Source organism: Plodia interpunctella, chromosome 28 (assembly GCF_027563975.2).
Source record: "Plodia interpunctella isolate USDA-ARS_2022_Savannah chromosome 28, ilPloInte3.2, whole genome shotgun sequence".
NCBI classification, from domain to species: domain Eukaryota; kingdom Metazoa; phylum Arthropoda; class Insecta; order Lepidoptera; family Pyralidae; genus Plodia; species Plodia interpunctella.
The window spans coordinates 3,826,211-3,848,066 of NC_071321.1; the positions used below are offsets into that span (position 1 = coordinate 3,826,211).

At 35.4% G+C, this 21,856-nt stretch overlaps 1 protein-coding gene and 2 long non-coding RNA genes across 10 annotated transcripts in view; 1 reads left to right on the top strand and 2 right to left on the bottom strand.

The window, feature by feature from the left end:
- Positions 1-21,856, top strand: part of sff (sugar-free frosting) — a 47,435-nt gene that overhangs the window by 18,763 nt on the left and 6,816 nt on the right. For 6 of the 8 annotated variants that reach the window (XM_053765894.1, XM_053765893.1, XM_053765892.1 and 3 more), the window contains 18 exons: positions 336-452; positions 1,035-1,133; positions 2,468-2,602; positions 2,999-3,063; positions 6,700-6,838; positions 7,039-7,112; positions 8,320-8,390; positions 9,424-9,486; positions 10,642-10,713; positions 11,798-11,896; positions 13,485-13,565; positions 14,607-14,723; positions 15,404-15,573; positions 16,056-16,160; positions 16,571-16,652; positions 17,751-17,882; positions 18,901-19,025; positions 21,295-21,354. In XM_053765894.1, the coding sequence (XP_053621869.1) occupies positions 336-452; positions 1,035-1,133; positions 2,468-2,602; positions 2,999-3,063; positions 6,700-6,838; positions 7,039-7,112; positions 8,320-8,390; positions 9,424-9,486; positions 10,642-10,713; positions 11,798-11,896; positions 13,485-13,565; positions 14,607-14,723; positions 15,404-15,573; positions 16,056-16,160; positions 16,571-16,652; positions 17,751-17,882; positions 18,901-19,025; positions 21,295-21,354 (1,806 nt within the window). The remainder of the gene's footprint in view (positions 1-335; positions 453-1,034; positions 1,134-2,467; positions 2,603-2,998; positions 3,064-6,699; positions 6,839-7,038; positions 7,113-8,319; positions 8,391-9,423; positions 9,487-10,641; positions 10,714-11,797; positions 11,897-13,484; positions 13,566-14,606; positions 14,724-15,403; positions 15,574-16,055; positions 16,161-16,570; positions 16,653-17,750; positions 17,883-18,900; positions 19,026-21,294; positions 21,355-21,856) is intronic. The other 2 variants (XM_053765896.1, XM_053765897.1) reach the window with 2 other exon arrangements.
- On the bottom strand, positions 951-2,451 carry LOC128681754 (uncharacterized). The gene is made up of 2 exons (XR_008406057.1): positions 1,692-2,451; positions 951-1,116 (listed from the first exon to the last, which is right to left on the bottom strand). It is a non-coding gene; the product is annotated as an uncharacterized LOC128681754 (long non-coding RNA).
- On the bottom strand, positions 5,024-6,034 carry LOC128681753 (uncharacterized). The gene is made up of 2 exons (XR_008406056.2): positions 5,435-6,034; positions 5,024-5,259 (listed from the first exon to the last, which is right to left on the bottom strand). It is a non-coding gene; the product is annotated as an uncharacterized LOC128681753 (long non-coding RNA).

Consider the following 21,856-nt stretch of genomic DNA (forward strand, 5'->3'; position numbering starts at 1 on the left):
AAATAAAATAGCATATATAACATATATAAAATAGTAAATAAAATATAATTTATTTAGTCGGGGTTACACCGTAATCGACACTGGAGCCATAGGTGTAGGTTGCGGTGCTGAGAGGGCCGCAGAAATTTGCTTTTTCAGATCGCTTACTTCTTCATGTTCATATTCATAATAAAATGTATGCTCGAAAGCATAAATTACATCTATAGGTATATTAGAACAGAACGCAGTAGTCGTCTGTCACTGTTACTTTATCTGTCAACCAAAAACGTAAATAAACAAATCTTGCTAGATTGATCTTGGTTTGAAATAAAATTAATAATTAAGTTTTTTTCCAGGGAGAGAAATATGACGGTCGCAGAGCCGATGTTTGGTCTTGTGGTGTCATCCTCTACGCCTTGCTCGTGGGTGCTCTGCCTTTTGATGATGATAACCTCCGTCAATTACTCGAAAAGGTAACGTAATATTTGTAACGAAAATTTCTCGAAACTTATATGTACCTAACGTAGGTAATTTTTTGTTTTGTTTCCCTCACTCATTTAAACGTTTTTCCGGTTTCTTCCGCCACGATAGAGCGTCGAGCCCAGGGTTCTCTTTCCTGCTTTTTTTTAACTTTAAATCAAAATATTTTACACATCAATGCCTTCTCTAACCACAGAGGTTTGTGTGGACGTAGTATTATATGCATAGTATCGACTACTTGCTATATTTAAATAAGTACAGACTCAGAAAACAGTGCTATGCTATTCTTTATTATTGTAAGATCTTGTTTAAATATTATATTATAAATAATTATATAATACTAGGTATTCGACAAAGATTGTTTATTTAGGGCTGGTAAATCACAAGCAAATACATTTGAAGGTAACAACAGCAAAAAATGGTGGATGATCGAATTTGTTTTGTAGAAAAGATGCATCGTACAGCCGTGAGCTCATTATCACATGCACATAGACAATTATAATGAAAACTTTATTATAACTTCACTTCGGCGTACTACTACATCAAAATGAACAATCTTATTCATTTTATTACAGGTGAAGCGTGGAGTGTTCCATGTGCCACACTTTGTGCCGCCCGACTGCCAACAGCTGCTGCGAGGGATGATTGAAGTCAACCCTGAGAAGAGAATGACTGTAAGTATCATTTTCACGTGTAGATTAATAGAATGACATCCGTCAAACTCTTAAGTATTTATTCTTGTTCTTCACCTTCATATATACTTTTCAAATCATGTTAGATTAGATAATAATTATTAAAGTTACAACTTGCACTACACCAAGCAATGGGATGCCTTTACCCAATGTTGGAACATAAATGGCTATTATTTATTTATTTATTGAGTAATCGACAGGCAGCTTCTGCAGCTGATGTGTCTATATCAGGCAGCCTTGAAAGTTTCTAAAAATTTCACTTAAAAGACACATCACTGATAACAATTAATCACTTTATATTAATTCAGATTTTGTACAACACTGACACATTCACTTCTATCCACTTGTCAAGTCTATTTTTAAAAGAATGTATTGATGGTGCAGAAACAACTAAACTATTAAATAAATTAGTTTTTCGCCGCGAATGTAGACCTCGCGAATACAATAAATTTTGATGAAATTTGTGAATATTTCAAAAACGGCTTAAACTATTTTGTTGCCCCACGAACTTAAGAAATATTTTTTGCATATCGTACATACCTTTTGAATTTTATTAAAATCGGACTAACGGTTCAAGAGTGTTGGTAACAATGTAATACTTGCAATATTAAATTATTAGTAAGTTTGTCACACTGTTTTTATATTGGTTGGCGGCCATGTTTTTTTTTTTGTAATAATTGAAATGGAGTTTTATTTTTCTCAAAACACTACACTCACAAAGACAGCAATGCAGAGAGAGAAAAAAAACAAAAAAAAAAACCTTTGTAAAATAAACCTCGAAATGGTGGTCGTAAAAATAAAACTAAATACCTATAGTGAACTAAAAAGAGGCCGCCTTCCAGCGGGATTCGAACTCTAGACGCTCAAATCAATCAGCCATTATCTCTTTGTAAACGAACTGAACTATTCATCTTTTGACAACGCTGATGAAAATATCCGTCCATTATGTGTCATATGTCATATTAGAAAATGAAATTCCTTTGTTATTTCGTTGTCACTACAAACACGAAACAGTCGTAAGAGTGCCAACTCCGCCATTTTCAAAAATTTCAAAAAAAAAATTGAAAACAAAAACAATCGGTTCTCATATGTTTTTAGAATCTGCTCCCAAAATTTCACGGGAATCGCTTGAGAAATGCGACCTCTAGAGGAGAACACACAGACATACGAAAGCTGAAACGGAGATAATAGCTACAATAATATAGCTACAAAGTATTAACATTCCTATATAATTTTGACTGTTTTGACCGTTGACTGTCTTTTTCTAGTTTTCTGACACTATGTATAATAATAAAATTCTATTTCCTTCCCTCCAGCTAGCAGAGATCACCCGTCACCCGTGGGTGACGGCCGGCGGCCGAGGCGAGCTGGAGCAGGAGCTGCCGATGATGGAAGTAGTTCAGACCAGGGTGCTACCCTCCGCTGAGGCCATTGACCCGGACGTGTTACAGGTATTAGCTTATTTATATCGAAACCAGAAAACTCGATAGATAATTAGATCTCATGACTGAGGGTTGTGGTCATTACGTGGAATGAAACACACACAACAACTTTTTTGGCATTATTAATAGAGTGGTTTGCCATTGCCTTCTGCATTTCACATACAATTTGTAATAGTACATCAATTCCATCATCCATAAAATAAATAATCATAATATAAGAATCCGCATTCCCTTGATTGACTTTTACAATCTGCGCGGCGGAGAAATAGCTATCTATTTTAAAAAACCGCATCAAAATCCATTGCGCAGTTTTAAAGATATTAAGGACAGACGTGAAGCGGGAAGCGACTTTATTTTATACTATGTAATGATTGATATTTTAAGGAATGATTGTTTTTTTTTCAGGCTATTTGCAGTTTGGGATGCTTCAAGCAGAGAGACAGGTTAATTCAGGAGTTGTTAAGTCCACAGTAAGTATAACTTATTTATCTTAACTAATATTATAAACGCGGAAGTAACTTTGTTACCTCTTCACGCTCTATCTACTCAATCAATTTTCTTGAAATTTTGCATACATGTAGTTTGAAGTGTGGAGTAGGAAATAGGGTACCTTTCATACCGGAAAATTAACAGTTCCAGTGGGAAAACCACGCGGGCGAAGTCGCTTGCAAAAGCTAGTGTTAACATAAACACACAATGGACAATACGACAAAAAAAAACGTACAGGGGCGTAAAATAAGCGACCCATATTTTTTAATTTTTCTTTCCGACTTATTTACAAAGCTAATTTTTTGAAAATTTAATTTATTTTTCCGGAAGTGACGTAACTCTGAGACCAGTTTGTTAAACGATCTCAGTGCTTCACTTTGCTTAGTTTCCGGAAAAAAATATTTGTATGACTGACATATATGTCAAACGTCAAACCAGTCCAGTAGGTACCTACTAGCTACCTACCTACATATTTGATTTTAGAAATCAAAGTTGTAAACGTAAACAAAAGGCGAACGATGGAGCATTAATACAATAAAAATACCTTCTACGAAAACAAACAGTAAATAAAAAAATTTCGCGTTCTTTTTTAACCAACGACACCACGCTTGCACGTTCATTACCCGCCATTATAACAATTTTGGTTACTATTATCTCATGATGAAGACCAGCGAGGGATTATACGCGCCGACGCGACAGCCGAAATCTTGCAAAAGTAGATCTTCTGATGCTTCTGGAATATATGCACAATAATGAAGTGAATACTCATGTCGCCTCGAGTCCTACGTTGACTCTGCGATTGGTTATGTAGAAAGAGGGATGGAAACAGCTGCATTATGAAAGCAAAAGTGACTCCGGAGCACAGGGTTTGATTCAAGATATACTCAGTATCTGTTAGTATAAATGAAGATAAAGAAACTATTGAATATATAAACGGTGATGACTGTGCTGCATCTGCAGGTGGTTGCAAACATGGAATGTGATTTGCTTACTGGTTAATTAAAAGAACAAAAGTGCCTTCAGTAACATCTGCCTCATGCTACTGGCAGAAACCGCGGCTTAGCGAAGCTAACACAAGTGATAAACCATTACCAGCTTCAAATATTAGCAAAAAAAGAAGATTTGACAAAATTAACACAAGTTTATCTTTACATATCTAGTGTGTTAGAAGAGGGCAAAAGAAGAAAATCTACCAATTCTGGTGGTTAATAAAATTGAAATAGCTAAAATATCATTAAATGTGTTCAAAAAGTTTAAATATATATTTGTGTACCTAAATATATAGTTTAATTTAACCCTTAAATGTCTACATGTCTGATATGATTATCTAGTAAAAGATAGTTCCAACAAATGTTTAATTAAAATGCAAATTTTATATAATTTAAGTACCTAAATAGTGAAAGTACTACTTTATGAAATGTAGGTTGTAATTCGGATCTGTTCAGCCTTTTGATATTTCTCAAGAACAAAGTCATCTAAACTTGCATTTTGTATTGAAATCAAATAAGTCTTGAATTCTTGTCTCTGATATCAAATTATACTTTATTCAAACTATTGCCCATACTTCTGCACTTCAAAGTATTGTGTTTACAAAAAATAATTTTATGCCTAGGTGTTGATTTTTTAATAAATAAAAGTAGCCCATGTTTGAAGTTAAGTTAGCAAAGTTGCTAGACCAGTATTGATAAAATTTACTATTGCTAAATTTGATCAATACTGGTCTAGCAACCAACTTAACAACTTAACTTAGCCTTACCTAAAATATAAATGTCCACTTCAGTTGTTTTAATGTAAACAATAAAAAAATTGTAAGCATACAATGAAGGTAAATGTAACAATATACAGACTGTAAGTTCATCCATCAAGACAAAAATTGTAGTGTAAAAATTGTAGTAACATTTTAGGAAGTGGTATAGTATGGATATGAAAAAGTGCAACAAAATGATATTTAAAGCTTTTTTATTATGGGTGATAAATTGATTAAACCACAAGCTACAAAAACTACATGATCAACACAGTCGATCCAAGTTATTATTAATAGTAGACTGTGGCTTCAAAAACTTGAATCTCCTCAGTCTTTGAATTACTTTTTCTGTGTGTATACATACCGAACTTTTCAATTGAGGTTGATATTTCCCAAATTTCGATTGCAAATAGTTATCAACATCTTCTTCAACCTAAAACAAGATAATTCACTTTAAAAAATAAAATAAATGAGTGGATCGATTAAGAGATGTGACTATTAAATAGTTCAACTGAAAATAACATTGTTCTATCTCTACAGAAGAGTGATATAGGTACAATAACATTTTTTAGCTAATATCCGTTATCCTAATGAAGTGGTTTACTTACGTTAATATGATCCTCGTAAATATCCAACTGGCCTTTGGCACATCAGAGCGATCACATCAAGTTTTACGATTCACGAAAGGAACCTTAAAAAGCAACTTGTTTGGTGTCCTCTTCGTACTATTTTTACATGTTGAAACAAAGCAATATAGATACTTAATCGGTTTCCAAGATTTTTGTGTAGTGTAATTTTGATTTTTTTTTTTGTTTATTCCCTCGTTTTATTGAGGAGGCAAAGGGTACTAGCCCATACAGCCAAGTCTTTTGTATTGAATATTTATATATAAATAAGAGTGGCTAATATCCACTGAAGAAGAAGGCATAAGCCAAGTCTGTAGTGTAAAAATGGTGTCATTTTGATTTTGATGATGATCTAACAAAACAATTATAATGAATTTACGAAACAATCAAAAATAGTGCAAAAGGAAGGAGCAGTAAACAATGAGTTTAGGTTATGTTTTCGGTCATTTGTTGTACATTACGTGACGTTTTATACTTTTTTAGTGGGTGGCGGTTCAGGCAAAGGAAACATGTCTAATGTGGTCGAGCTGTGACGTCACTCATAGTTTTTTAGAATTATATTTTTTTCTCTATATATATTGAAATTAAAATTCTCAGATATTTTTTTCCGTACTCTACAAGAGAAAATCTACAAACGGTATTTTTATTTTAACCATTTTTTTTGTCGTATTGTCCATTGATGATGCCTCTAGTTTTATGGTAAATTTTGAGGCGTGTACAGTCTACCACAGAGAAGTCTGACCCCCCCGCGATTTGAACACCATCTTTTAGGGGGTCAGATTTCTCTGTGGCAGACTGTATTTAGATTTTTGACGAAGCTACTAGTTGCGAATATATCAATTGTTCAATATTGACGAAGAATATTCATCACAAATATTTCCTGGTTTTTTATCGAAGAAACATGTTGTCTATAGTTTTTTTTTGTATTATTTTTTTTGGTAATTAAGTACTGTTGGAATGGAGGGGCCATACAAATACAAACCTCATGAAGACCTGAACGGGTAATAAAACTAGACAGCTGATTCTTAGTTAGACTGAGTCGACTGCGTGAGTGAACGAATAGCAGCTGTCGTGCCACCATGAATTTATTCAATTTCTTTTAATTTACAGTGAACACTAAATAAATATATATGCTACACTAAATATAAGGATTTGATACGATTAAATATTGTTATGAAAATGTTTATCGAATGAATCCTAAGTTCGCGGCGAGAATTGAGAACGGCAATCGTTCGGTTGGATTGCAGTCACAACACAGAGAAGGTGATATACTTCCTGCTGCTGGAGCGCAAGCGCAGACGGCCCGCGCGCGAGGACGAGCCGCGTCCGGCCGCGCCCGCGCCCGCGCCGCTCGACGCGCCGCGCAAGCGTCTCGACACCTGCCGGGTCAGTCTACTATATACTATTCCTAGCCGATTTCATAATTGAACATAAATGTTAATATTTACTTCAAACTTCACATAGAGTATCTACCCAAAGTACCCTAACTCACCGTTTCGTACGTGCACGCGATTTATGATACAAGCTGTATAGATTAAATGACATTTTTGTGTATAAAAATAAAATAATTATTCATTAATTCACAGGTCAACGGTCAATCGGCACATTTTGGTCAAATCAGCGAAGGGTCCCCGATCACGCCGCGCAGATCGCAATTCAGGTATATTCCTCACCAGATTTTGCCAGCGACATCGCCCGCTTGAATTTGAGACATACATGATATTCATACAAACTTTCAACCCCTTATGATTGTCATTTGGGGGTTGAGTTTTGCAAAAAAAAGAAAGTACATTTGTTTGAATATCCTATATACTAAATTTCATCAAAATCTGTTAGAGCGGTGGTAGACGAATTAATTATACAGGATGACTTCTTATACGTTGGCAATATTTTGTCTACATGTTCAGTCAGAGTAATTCGCAAACACGAAAAAAGTCTGCTGTTCTATACAATATTAAATACCTAAGTTGTGGAAAATGTATGGATTAGCTGATATTTTCGTGAAATCGTGTAGAGTTCAAGGTTGCTCAGTACCATTGACTGAGCATGTAGATAAAATAATGCCAATATATAAGAAATCATCCTGTATATTAAAAATATTGTTAATTCCTTATTACTACCAATTTTCTATTGCTGTATCTCTCACCACATAGTGTAAAACAAAGTCGCTTCGAGCTGTCTATATGTCCATATGTATGCTTGGATCTTTAAAACTAGGCAACGGAACACTAGTAGAATAAACAAATTAGTGTGGTAGGGTCTTTCTCTCAGATCATTTCGACCGCTGCGGCCGCGCTGTCATGACAATTTTTCAAATCTTAACAAAGACGAATTTAGTTTTACTATCAGACTTTAATAAATTAATCTGTACTGTGGTAATGTCAATTTTATGAATGACTAGTTGCGCCCCGGGGCTTACGCTCCCGTGGGAATTTCGGGATTAAAAGTACCCTATATAATTATGTGTTATTCCAGGTTATTTTCTACCCGTGTACCAAAATTCATAATAAACGATCCAGTAGATAACGCGTGAAGAGATAACAAACTTACTTTCGAACAAAAAAACTACATTAGCCCCGGGGCTTCGCTCCCGTGGGAATTTCGGGATAGAAAGTACCCTATGTGTTATTCCAGGTTATATTCTACCCGTGTACTAAATTTCATAACAATCCGTCCTGTAGATTCTGCGTGAAAGAGTAACAAACATACACACACACACACACACATCCTCACAAACTTTCGCATGTTTATAATATTAGTAGGATTGGTTGGGATGGATTATGGAAATGATTGCTCAAGAAAATTGACGGATGGGAATGGGAGTGCGGTCGCAGCACTCTGAGATGTAATACACGTAGATCTCACAGGTTTGGTCGCAGCAGGTCCGCGTGCGGGCGCCGCGCCGACGGCAGCCTGCAGCTCGCCGCCAGCCCGCCGGGTATGTACTCGTTTCGTACCAGCTTCCGACCGCGCATTCGTCAGCGTTGATTTCTCTTTGAAATTTCCCCTTTTGACATACGATTTTCATACAAACTTTCACCCCCTAATTTTACCCATTTGGTCTTTGTCAGCGTTTTGTTTTGTCTTCTGAATTCAAATTCAAATCATTTATACAGAAATTAGACTTTCACAGGCACTTTTTCTCGTCAATTTTTATATTTGTAGTTATTTCTCACAAGCTACAAACTACTGGTTATTCTGTTAATTGTTATGTCTTTGTCTGTCTTATTTTTTTTTTTGAGAAATTTCCGCTTTCGTCATACGATTTTCATACAAACTTTCACCCCCAGAAAAGAAAGAAAGAAAACATTTATTTGCCAAAAACATGAGTACAAATAGTCAAAATGAATTAGACCTACACGTTTTACCGAATATAGGTATGCAAATATAAATAAATAAAGAGGAGCGCGCTATCCACTACAAATCCAAAACAAAAAAATAATTATAATGTACTTATACTAGCCCTAAATTCTATCCGAGTCTATCATTAAAGAAATCATTTAAAGTATAATAACATTTATCAGTTAATAAAGACTTTAGTAATTTGGGCCGGCTGGGTTTATATCGTTTTAAACTAGCTTCTGCCCGCGGTTTCTGCCCGCCTGAATTTGTCTGTGATAGTGAAACAGATATAATTTTCATACAAACTTTCATCTCCTTTATTATAGTCATTTGAGAGTTGGTTTTTGAATGAGCCTATGTTTGAACTGGGGGTGTTTCCTACATGCATACCAAATTTCATCAAAATTTGTCCAAAGCCTAAGCCGCGACTGCGCAACAGACAGACGGACGTTCGCATTTATAATATTAAATAGGATTAGTAGGATTTTGTATGGATTAAACTAAGGCTGAACTTAAGCATTAATTTGTAGCTTTTTATTCGATTTAGAATTTGACGTGAAAAAATGCCTGTGAAGGTCTAATTTCTGAATATATTATTTGATTTTAATAACTATTCCTTACAACTTTAGGACACACTCCACATCGAGTATCGTCTTTGGGAGGCACCCCAGCTACTCCTGGTTCACCTTTGGGTATGTATTAATTATTTATTTATTTATATCCATCAATATGTGCCACTGCTGGGAAAATTTCGCGTAAATAAATTTAAAAGAAAAATTTGAAGCTTTGTCTATGATGTTACGACCTGCCTGACGTCAACCCTCTTTGGGAATTCTGTTGTTACCTATCAGCTGTTAAAGACTATGTGTCCCTTAGTCGCCTCGTATGACATCCACGGGAGGATATGGAGTGGTCCTTTTCTAGGGCGCGACCACACATCAATCGCGCATTTACTTAATAATATAGTGTCCATCCGAATCTATAGAATAATTTATTGTAAGAAACAATAATGGTAAGCCGATCTGGCATGATAGGGACCAACACTGTTCAAATGTGTTTCTTTCGGCATTTCTTCTCAGCAGTGGTCGTTCCGAAATGCCAGTAGTTTGTAGCTTGTGAGAAACCACTATAAAATTTTACGTGAAGGTCTAATTTCTGAATAAGTTATTTGATTTGATAAATTCGTTATTTTTGACTGAAATCGAAACTTAATTAAGGGTGAAAACTAAAAGTAATTTTTGTTGTCACCCTAGTGGCATCTATTGATGTTGAAGAACTAGTTGAAACCGGTTGAAACTGGTTGTTTCGCACGAATTTTTGTCCGAAACTTTCAAATCAGTGTGTGTCAAATCTTCAATCGGACACTAATTCCAAAATGGCGATTCGACAAGCGATAAATATCGACGCTCTGTCTCGTTTCCTCTCGTATACTTTATCTCACAGCATTTTAGGTACCAAATGGTACCTTAATGCTGGTAACCAATAACACTTGGTGTCTTTGACACTCTTGTGATGAATGTGTTTAAGAGAAGAGACAACAAATGTTCTATAACATCTCATAACACGCTTTGTCACTTGAAGAATCACTTGAAGACATGAAATCTCTAACTTTCTCTGACTATATGTAACGATGTCTATAATTATTTCTATACTAATATTATAAAGAGGGAAGAGTTTGTGGGTTTGTATGTTCGAGGCGGGTAATCTCCGAAACTATCGAACAGATTTCAAAAATTCTTTCACCATTGGAAAGGTAATTTATCCAAGATTGCTATAGGCTATATTTTATCTCAAAATTCCCACGGGAACGAAGCCCCGGGCAATGTCTATAATATATATATTTGCAGCTTCGCCGTCGATAAGGGAACACCACCATCAGAGAGCAAATTCCACGGGACCTACAATTAGCCTTAATATTAGTGAGTATTTATATATTTTGTTGCTAGTTTTTTTTACCGTATGTTAACACATATACCCTCAATTGAGGAAGTGAAATGTCAAAATGAATGAATGCAAACAAAAAGTGAACGACCATAGATATTGAACAATTTGTTTTTTTTTTTTAATTATGTTGGTAGTAAACAAAAAATGAACCACCATAGGTAATTGAAAAATTTTGTTTTTATCATGTTGGTAATATATTAAAGTAATAATGAGATGAAAAAAAATCTGGAATCGAAGCCCTGTCTTTACGGGACAGTGCCCTTAACCACTGCGCTATCGAGACCATGCCAGTTCGGCTGAATTATTTTATAACGTCAGCGTAAGACGGAAAGAGACACAATAATTCGACCGAAATCGCACGGTCTCGATAGCTCAGGTGGTAAGAGCACTCTCCCGGATAGACAGGGGCGCGGGTTCGATTCCCGCTCGATTCTAGATTTTTTTCGTCTCTTTATTATTTTCGAAAATAAGTTAAAAGCATGTGTGACATATATAAAAACTAGCTGTTGCCCGCTGTTATTTTCCGGTATGAAAAGTACCCTATGTACCCTTCTCCGTACTAACACTACATGTATGCAAAATTTCAAGAAGATTGGTTAAGTAGATAGAGCGTGAAGAGGTAACAAACAAACTTACTTTCGCATTTAAGTATAATATTAGTTATGGTTAGGATATATTATAGAACAGAAATCACTAAACTTGTTCATATAAAAATAGTATTTAACTACTTGAAAATAAAGTTTAAAATAGCTCTGACCTGACCTGAATAGATCTGACCATACGAAATCGGTCGCTTCGGTGTCTAGGGGACAGAGTATAGAATACTTTTTATTCCGAAAGTACACGATTCCCGTTGGAATTGATAAAAAAAAATCTGGCGTTTTATAAAGTAGATGGCGTTACTGTGCGCTCTGTCTCACTCAACCAATCTTCTTGAAATTTTGCATACATGTAAGTAGTTTGAAGTACGGAGATGGACATAGGTTGCCTTTAATCCCGGAAAACTAACGCGGGCGATGCCGCGGGCGTGAGCTAGTGAAAAAATAAAATTCTCCCCAGGTGGCGAGCCGGGAGAGGCGGTGATAATAATAAACGAATCACCAATGGGGGGCCCCGCAATAACGGCTAGGCCACACAGTCCCTCGCAAACGCACAGAGGTAAAATACTGTTCAGTTTTAGATTAAGGTTTGTTTGTTTGTAATTGACGAGCTGGATGAACAATTTTCTTTTTATATCCTTTTTATTGCTATTAATACTTTGCTACTATATTTTTGTTCGAATCAAATAAAATATGTATATTTTATGTAATTTGTATTTATATTATGTTATATATATTTATGGTTTGTATATTGTTCTTGGACTGTAGCTTTTTCTAGGAAACGAAAGACGATTTTTATACGAAACCACACCCTAGTTGCGCTGTACGATCCACCCTACAAGTTCTTTACTTCTATGAATATGAACAGCCGAAATATTTACTGTCGGCTCACCTTTGGGCTGGTCTTGAAAACGTCGACAGCTTCAGCAGGTCCAACCGAATCACGGTTCCTTTAGGATCCGACCGGTGTTCACCATAACTCACCGTGCCGGTTGACCTCTCGAATATAAAATGATGATACCAGCAGTAATGGCGTTTGTAAAGTTAATTTTACTACCGTTGGTGGCTTAATTATTTGCCTTATTTCGCACGAAAACCTTTTTGATGCGCTCGGATTATGAATTCATCACCGGAGAACGAGAACGCTAAAAAGTTAGCCATAACTTCCGACACGACAAAAATTAAAGTGAACTCTATTTTAACCGGAAGAACCGAAGGAAGTGTCAAACTGACTTGCCATATTAATAAAGAAAATAACAACCAGTGTTGTTTCTAAATTATCCTACTAATTGATAATTTCTACCATAATCAATCCTAAACATATATATATATATATATATATATATATATATATATATATATATATATATATATATATATATATATATATATATATATATATATATATATATATATATATATATATATATATATATATATATATATATATATATATATATATACATATATCATAACAGTAATGACACTAAAGCAATTTTATAAGTACATGATATATATATATATATATAATGGTTATTACAGAATATATATATATATATATATATATATATATATATATATAGTGTCATTACTGTTATGATGTTATAAAGTTTTAATAAATAAATAAAAAAATAAAAATAATTTATTGCGTCCTTAATTGTACAATACAGTTGTTTTCATAGAATTATAACCAGTTAAGGGCCCTGACGGGCGCTGCAATGAGAAAAGGGCTATTATCATCATCAGCCTACCCTTATCCACTTTATGTGTGGTCGGTACAGCATGTCAGTCTCCACTCCTCCCTGTCTGATGTTAACCGATCTGTTACTTCCTTTTTAGCCATATCCTGCCTGACGCACTCAATCCACCTCGTCTTCGGCCGGCCCCTACTTCTTTTCCCATTCAATTTCAAACCCATAACATTTCTTACAATATTATTAGGGCCGTTAAATTATAAAAATAATTATATACAATATGCACGCTTGATTATTTTTTTCTTGATAAGTTCGTGTAGTTTTATTGGTTATTAAGTCAAATTTAAATTAGAATTATTAAGATATTCATTATATTATTTATGTTATATTAAATCATATTAGTAAATTAAATAATTAATTTGGAGAAATATCATCAAAACTGTTTGTTTTCAGTCCGCGAACGATCGTCGCTGCCGGGCCCCCCCGCGCAGTCCCCCACACCCCCCCTCTTCCCCAACTTACAGTCTATCACCGGTACGTTTTATTTGTTTAATTTGTGTCTTAGATTACTTTACTTTCACTAAAATATAAAGTAGAATGAATGAATAATTGAATGAATGAATTATGAATGATTTATTTATAAACTTGCACGTATACAAAGTTAATCCTTGTGTGAGATTACTTTCACAAAAATATATAGTTTAAGGCGATTACTCCTGAAAAATGGCACGAGTAAGATTCGAACCTGAGACCTTTCGATCACATGCGGACTCTGTGCATCTTATTAAGGCGATAAACCCCCGCACACTAGCGCCATCTCTTTTATTCTTAGCGAAAACTTAAAAAATATTTTACCAAATTATGCCACACTAGATAAAAAAAAAATATTATAGTTCTGTATTAGTAATAAATATTAACGACCTCCCCACGATTGCCCTGCTAAATTTGACTGTAAGAACCAAGTAATTATAGTATAACGTTTTACATATTTTGTGACAACCCTGATCGCAAACCCGACGCTGGCGGCTGGTCGAACAACTGTATGAATCTCATTAAACTGTGATACGTAAATAATAGGGTAGTTGACAAGGTCAGAATTTTAGGAAATATGTATAATTTAGATAAAATTGATATATTTAGGATCATTATGATAATTCATAGACTGTAACAATGCAGTTGGATCATTATACGAAGATTTTAAGTTGGTTGGAAAGTCCATTTTATAAAAAGCAAATTTTTAAATATATGAAACAAACTCAACCGACAATCATCATAAAACACTAACATTTTGTAATAACTTTTATTATGCAGTCATCACCGTAAACGTAATATTTAATGTAGCTGTCGAACATTTTAGCAAGTAGTGACGTCACTTGTTCGTGGAGCGTCCGGACGTGTCCAAAAATGTGCGATTGAATTTTTGCCATATCTTTGAAAGCGTTGTCATTATCATATGCTTTTTTTTCACTGGTGTTACTACTAATATAAGGGCCTTCGGATAGTCATCAACACAAAAATTTGTCAACTAGCATATTGGGACTAAATTGAATATTGGTATTATTCTCTCCAAACAAGGTGTGCCGGCTGGCGGCAGCGGTACTAACGCTGTTGCGCCGCCGTGGAGAGTGAGACTCGCGAGTATTAAGAATTCATTTTTAGGCTCCCCCAGATTTCATCGGAGGAAAATGCAAGGTGAGCCTTTGATATTTCTGTTTTGATTTAATTAATATTCATTAATAACTTTTAGATTTATTTCGTCGTTTGATTCTCATTACTGTTTATCATCATCGACATCCATTTAAACGTTCCCACTGCTGGGACACTGGCCTTAATGAATGGATAAAGAGTTTGGGCCACCCACCGCGCGATCCCATTGCGAATTTAGTGGGTTTTAAAAGCTAGTGATGCAATAATCAGTACAAATAATAAAAAAGTAGAAAAAATATTCTGTATATTGAATATATTTACATAAAAACTAAATTAAGTGATAGAGTAAGAATTTGAAAAAAATCTGTTTATCTATATGTCTTGTACATGCTCTTCTCCGGAACTACTGGACGCACTCGAATGAAACTTTCTTGTTGTATAGCTATTAAGTCTGGGCAACATATAGGGTATAAATGATTTTGAAAACTGGAACCTTAACCTTGGATGGAGTATTGGCAAAACTATAGGAAATATAGAAATGACGCCCTAACAAAGGTTGTTTAGTCTGATGAGCATTTTCTGCTGAAGTATAAAAATCGAAGATCTAGAACACCTGATGCAGACTCATGATGGTCTTATTAAATTTGGTAACGCGAACGAAGTCGCGTGAATCAGCCAGTATCATAATAAAATATAACAATTGATTGAATATAACATGTTCACAGCGTCTTCAGAGGAGGTCCACTTGACTCCGGAATCGTCTCCGGAACTGACCAAGAGGTCCTGGTTCGGGTCACTGTTGCTGTCAGCTGACAAGGAAGAGACCTTCACAGCTCTGGTCAAAGGGAAACCTTTAGCCACGGTCAAAGCTGATCTTATACACGCATTTCTTAGTGTAAGTATTCAATATGTATAGTTTTTTTTATATGTATAATCAAATTTTATCAAAATCTCCCTAGTAGTTTTTGTGTCACATTCGTTGTATTAAGATGACTCATAATATTTCTTCAGCTGTTTTCAGTGACGTCACATTTTTTTCCTGATTTTAATCGTTTTTCTATCAGCAATTTTACAATAATACATTATACATTTCTAATGGACTTTTCTAAAGCTTTTGATTACCTACATCACATAATTTCACTAAATAATCACGTTTAAAAATTCAGTGTTGACTTCTGTTATATACCAATTAAGTTAATTAAGTAATATGTTTGTTATGACACCTATATTCTGCACTTTTAAAAAAATACAAATGTGTTTCTTATATTAAGCGATGGGATTCCACAGGGGTCTCACTTTGGTCCCTTATCGTTCATAATAATGGGATTCTCACAAAAGGTACAAATTTTAAAATAAAACAAATGTTTTCTGTTACAGATAGCGGAGCTATCGCACAGTGTGCTCAGTCCAATGTCTTTCAGAGTTGAATATAAGAGGGGATCAAACGCGCCCGCCATGTTCCAAAGACATGTTAGATTTCAGGTAACACTGTTAATAACTAAATTTAACACCAGTAGTTTGTAACATTTTGAGAAATATTATACAATTTAAAATTTTGACGTAAAAAAAATCAGAATTTTTAATAAATATATTTATTTATACACAATATAGGTACTGTAATAATATCAACGATGAAAGAAATACCAATAAATAAATGCGGAACTTCTGAAAGAAATTTCTATTGAAATAAGTAGCGCCATTGTATTGTACTCCGGTTCTCCTATTTATAAGTTTTATATTAACACTGTTATGTTGTGCACATAAAAACAATAAACGTTACAACAGTAATGAATTCGTAAAAATATTGTGAATTTCTCTGAAGCATAATTTTTAAAAGAAAAAAAAATCACAATCTTCGTCATTTTTGTAATATTATCACATTTCCGTTTTAGGTCGATATATCGACTATCACCAAAGCGCCGGGCGAGAATGGAAAGGAATATCTTTATGCCATCACTTTTACCTTGTTATCAGGTAATTATTTTATTTTATTTAAAAAAAAAAATGTAGATAAAGGCCGAAACAGAGATCATTGGAGGGCGTTACGTAGGATATGGCTATAAATTTAATATATCGATATTTTTTGGAAGTCGTACGGCAGACAACAATGACATTTGCATGGAGGGATGACGTATATCTGAATCAATGAAAAATCACAGTCGCATCTTTTTTTTGACGTGACAACGTCTTAAATTAGGTTGCGGCTGGGAGTCACTTATGAAAAAGTGTAACGCCCGGTAACGTTACGATGAGTCACCGAACGAGAGAGAGGCCCGCCGAATGCCTTGCGTCTCTCTCCCACTCAACTATGATCGGTCTGCCGCGCGCGTAAAAAGACGTTGTCACGTAAAATCTTCGCCCGTAAAACCGACTTTACAGGCAACCATTTTTTTAAATGTATTATTTTATACCTTCGTGGCGTCATAGTCTCTAATGAATCTGGGTACATGCGAAGATGAGAGAGTGAATAGGCGTTCAGATTTTTTTTTTTAAATAAACCATACATATTGAGCTAGCCCCAAAGTAAGTTCGAGACTTGTGTTACGGGATACTAACACAACGATATTATATTTTATAACAAATACATATATAGATAAACATCCAAGACCCGGGCCAATCAGAAAAAGATCGTTTTCCATCATGACCCGACCGGGGATCGAACCCGGGACCTCTCGGTTCAGTGGCAAGCGCTTTGCCACTGCGCCACCGAGGTCGTCAAAGATATGGTATTAATTTGTTTTAAATGTCATATTATAGCATATTTTTGACAAGTAATAAATTTGTCAAAAATATGCAATAATATGACAGAATATGTAAAGTAAATCTTCTATCGACTTCTACATCAAATATTACGATCTTGATTACGACTTATTAGTGAAAGTTATTACAAAATTTTAGTTTTATACGATAGTTAAGTATTTTTTTTTGGTTGCGCATATTTCTTACAAAATTTTAGTTTTATATAATGGTTTGTATCATCAGCGGGCTAGGAAAAATAAAAAGATGTTTTTTTTTTTAATTAATGTTACGCGTATTACTAACAACCCCCCCCCCCCCCCCCCCCGCGCGCAGGCAACATCCGTCGCTTCCGCCGCGTGTGCGAGGTGGTGCAGGCGGCCGTGCGCGCCGCGCGCCCCGCGCCGCCCGCGCCGCCCGACCCGCGCGCCACGCGGCGCGCTCTGCATGCGCATGCGCACGCGCACGGTAACTCTTTGTTTCATTCACTCCGAAGCTGTGGTCCGACTGCTCCGTCCAACTAGTTGGACCACGGGCCTACAAACCTACAAACCTACAAACGTTCGACTAGACATACAAATCAATCGCAAATGGTTATATATAGATTTAATATTACAGAAATGACATTAATATTCACATACGTTTTTAGACCTGACATAATACTACCTATATAGTAAGGTTTAAAATCATATGTGTTCATATTTATAAATAAACCTTATTGACTTCACAAGTTTTCTTCGATAAATAATTAAATATAAAAGGACAAATCACACAGATTGAGCTAGCCCCAAAGTAAGTTCGAGACTTGTGTCATGGGATACTAACTCAACGATACTATATTTTATAACAAATACATATATAGATAAACATCCAAGACTCGGACCAATCGATCATTTTCCATCATGACCCGACCGGGGATCGAACCCGGGACCTCACGGTCCAGTGGCAAGAACTTTACTACAGCGCCACCGAGGTTATATAATGTATAGGTTACATCTAGATTTAAGCTGCTAGACCGATGTGCAACCGGTCTCAGTTGGCGAGGCTTTAAGTGTAACCTCCTTTCTTTCGGCCAGACCTAGGTCAACCTTTATTTTATTTCGAATTTCGAATTTACCTAGGTGTAACGTTTTAATCTCCTGGCTAGATCTAGGCTCAATCTGTTTCAGATGGTGGTTAAATGTAGATTTAATATGTATATTTGTTTTTTTGAGCTGAAATTCATTCAAATACATAATTATGTGATCGTTTTAATCAAATGGGGCGTTATGGCGCCCGGCACTTACGCCATTATTGCCGTTGTTTTGTATTCGAACAACGGCAATAAAGACCTAAGCGCCAGCCGCCATAAGGTCCCTTTTGATGTGGACGACCGCACATGTACACAGTTTGGCCGAAAAATATATAAATAACGCTCGTTTTAGACTAATACGTCATTGAAAATATGTGTTATGTAACATCCACATACCATTTACTCTGTGCACAGCGGCAACAGAGATTCCAGACAGTCCGGAAACCCCTCATCAACACTCTGAACATGACAGCGACTCTTCAGTGTTCGACAACGTCAAGAGTCCAACCAGCCACACCTCCATAGACCAACTCGATCAGGTAATGCTTGTGTCGGAAGTAGATTTTTGGTCAAGCCCGTCTGTTACAGGGTCGCCATGTAAAACTGATGTTTTACATGACGACCCGTTGACCAACTCGATCCGAGTCATCATTGTGTTAAAAGTCGATTTTTATTCAAACATCCATTTAAGGTATCGCCATATAAAACTGATGTTTTACATGACGACCCTGCGCCATGTAAAACAGATATCATTATAATGCTGCGCTTTATTATCTGATCTACAATACAAAAAAGTATAACTATCGAAGAGATTTTAACACAATGCTTGGCTATTATTTGTGAAAGGGTTACCATGTAATGTGTGGTTGTGTGATAATGTAAAACTGTAAATTATATAATAGGACCGCGCGTTATTTTCTGAAAAAATGAGTGAATTATTTTTTAATCAACAGCCGGTTTCTATTATGACAGACAGGGTCGTCATGTACAGTTCCCAATTTTTTTAAATCACGTATAATAGGATGCCGTCTGATTGGACGATTTCGTTGGAAAGAGACAGAAGTGTGTAACAGGGAACCGGTGGTGGTGGAACAGGTTTTTTTTTTCAGGCAATTTTTTATTTATTTCCCAAAAATTACAACAATTAAGTCCAAAAAATCACGAAGTTTTGCCCGAAGAGTATATGAGTCTATATTCAATCTTAAATTACTTACTTAAATTATATTAGTACTTGCTTAATACTTAATCTAATCTTATAATAGGATTGTTGGTAGCTGGGATGTAACGGAGGTTGTTTTATCAGAGCCGAAGGCGGAGTCTGAGTTTTTAAATTTGCTTTATCGAAGTCGGAATCGGAGGTAGGATGAGAGAGAATTTTTATTTAAGGACAAATAAAACAACATTTAGTAATTTTCATTTATAATTTTCAATTATAAAATAAAACACAAACAATGAAAAAAATTGGCATATTTCAAAAAAAAAAAAAAACAAGAAATTAAAATAAATTAATTTAAACCCAAAGTAGTATATCACACTATATTCAGGTTCATACTGTGAACTTGTTCGTTCGTTATGTTATATAGATATAAGACCTATATTTGTTAATTGACGTCCTTGGAGAAAAGGCAACGGTGAAGTTTGTTGCGCCGCTTCTTCTTCACCTGCGCTTTGGAAGCCGGCAGTAGACTTAGTTTAAGTAATTTTTTGACGTCAATAAGTGACGTATATCATCCTAAATTCAATAAAGAATTTTGAATTTGAATTTGAATGTATGCTTCGACCTCTCCGATTAAAACCTTCGATTTAAAAGTGTCTGAGCCGAATGTAATAATAACCGGAAGTTCCGACTTAACGGAACCGGAGTCGAAGCTCCGTAACGTCATAATACAATGTTTTTGTTAGAAATGAAAGATTTGTGGACTTAGATAGGTACAACAGCGTTTATTATCCGTACAATGAGGAGCCACATAACACTTTACAATCACGGAACATTTATCTTAGCATACACGACTGTTACAATACGAACGACGACACAGACTGACTTGAGAGCGGGCGCGGGAAGCGGGAACGCGTGATGCTATAGCGACTGCTAGCGCTAAAGCGAATAAACTTACTTTCGCCTTTATAATATTAGTAAGGAAGTTGGGACAGTAATTTTGCCTCTTTAATTAAAATTATTTATTTCTCAAAACATTAAATCATTATCTATAATACACTGAGAGCCACTTTCATGAAACATGAAATTTTAAACTTTATGTCGTATAGTTCAATCCTAGGTTACCGTCTGTGTCGCTAAGCAGTTTTTACCCTAACGCGGTTTGATTTCCGTAATTTTATTGTATACTAGATGTTGCCCGAGGCTTCGCTCTCGTGCGAATTTTTTTTATAGATTAAAAATAGCCTATATCAAACGTGATGCTATAGCGACTGCGAGCGCCAATCACGATCGAGGAACCGCGAACATTACCACATAAGGTGCGTTATTTGCGCGTGTCACAGTATAAGTAAAAGCATACGCATTGCCGCCAGCCCACAGTATAAATAAATGCAGAGAACGACTTACTATCTGTAACAGATTTGACTGAAAGTAACGCTAACCGGTGATTGCGTACCGCAGCGCACACACACTGCCAGACCAGCGCACACACACACACAGGTTTTGCGTTAATCATCTACAGGCTGTCCATATAGTGCGATTTAAGTTTTGATTATATATTTTTCGTCGTAATATTTCCCCTTAACGATAATTGTAAATTATTAATGATGCGTGGAATTGATTCGGCATTAAGACTAAAATTAATATTTCAGAACGGAACACACCCGCTCGGATCGAGTTCGTCGGTCACTAGCGGTTCTAGCGGTTATAAAGTAAGTATTAATTTATTACTATATACCTTCCTCAGGAATCAATCTATCTATTGGTGAAGACTGCATGAAAATCAGAGTCGTAGCTTTTGAGTTTATCGCGAACAGACAGACAGACATACGACAGAGAACTTTGTTTTATAATTTGTAATGATTATAAAATATGATCTTTGCTTATTCTAAAATACAGTCTTCTACCGCGTCACGCGGTTTTCACCAATAGGTGTTGTAATTTATTATGTTTTCACACGAGCGATGCCGGGACGGACCGCTAGTATTTTTTTATTATTTTTTTTCTAGTAAATTTAAAAAATATATCATTCTAAAAGACATTATTTTTTGGAGTAAAATTGTTTTTCATAAAAGCACTGGTTATAAATTTCTTTTTAATCTCCGTGTTATCTACAATTTTAATAAATCACATTACCTCTATAGGTTAATGACTAAGTGACGTCTATCTTGCCACATTGTATAGCCTGAGAAAATATATATACATATAATAATA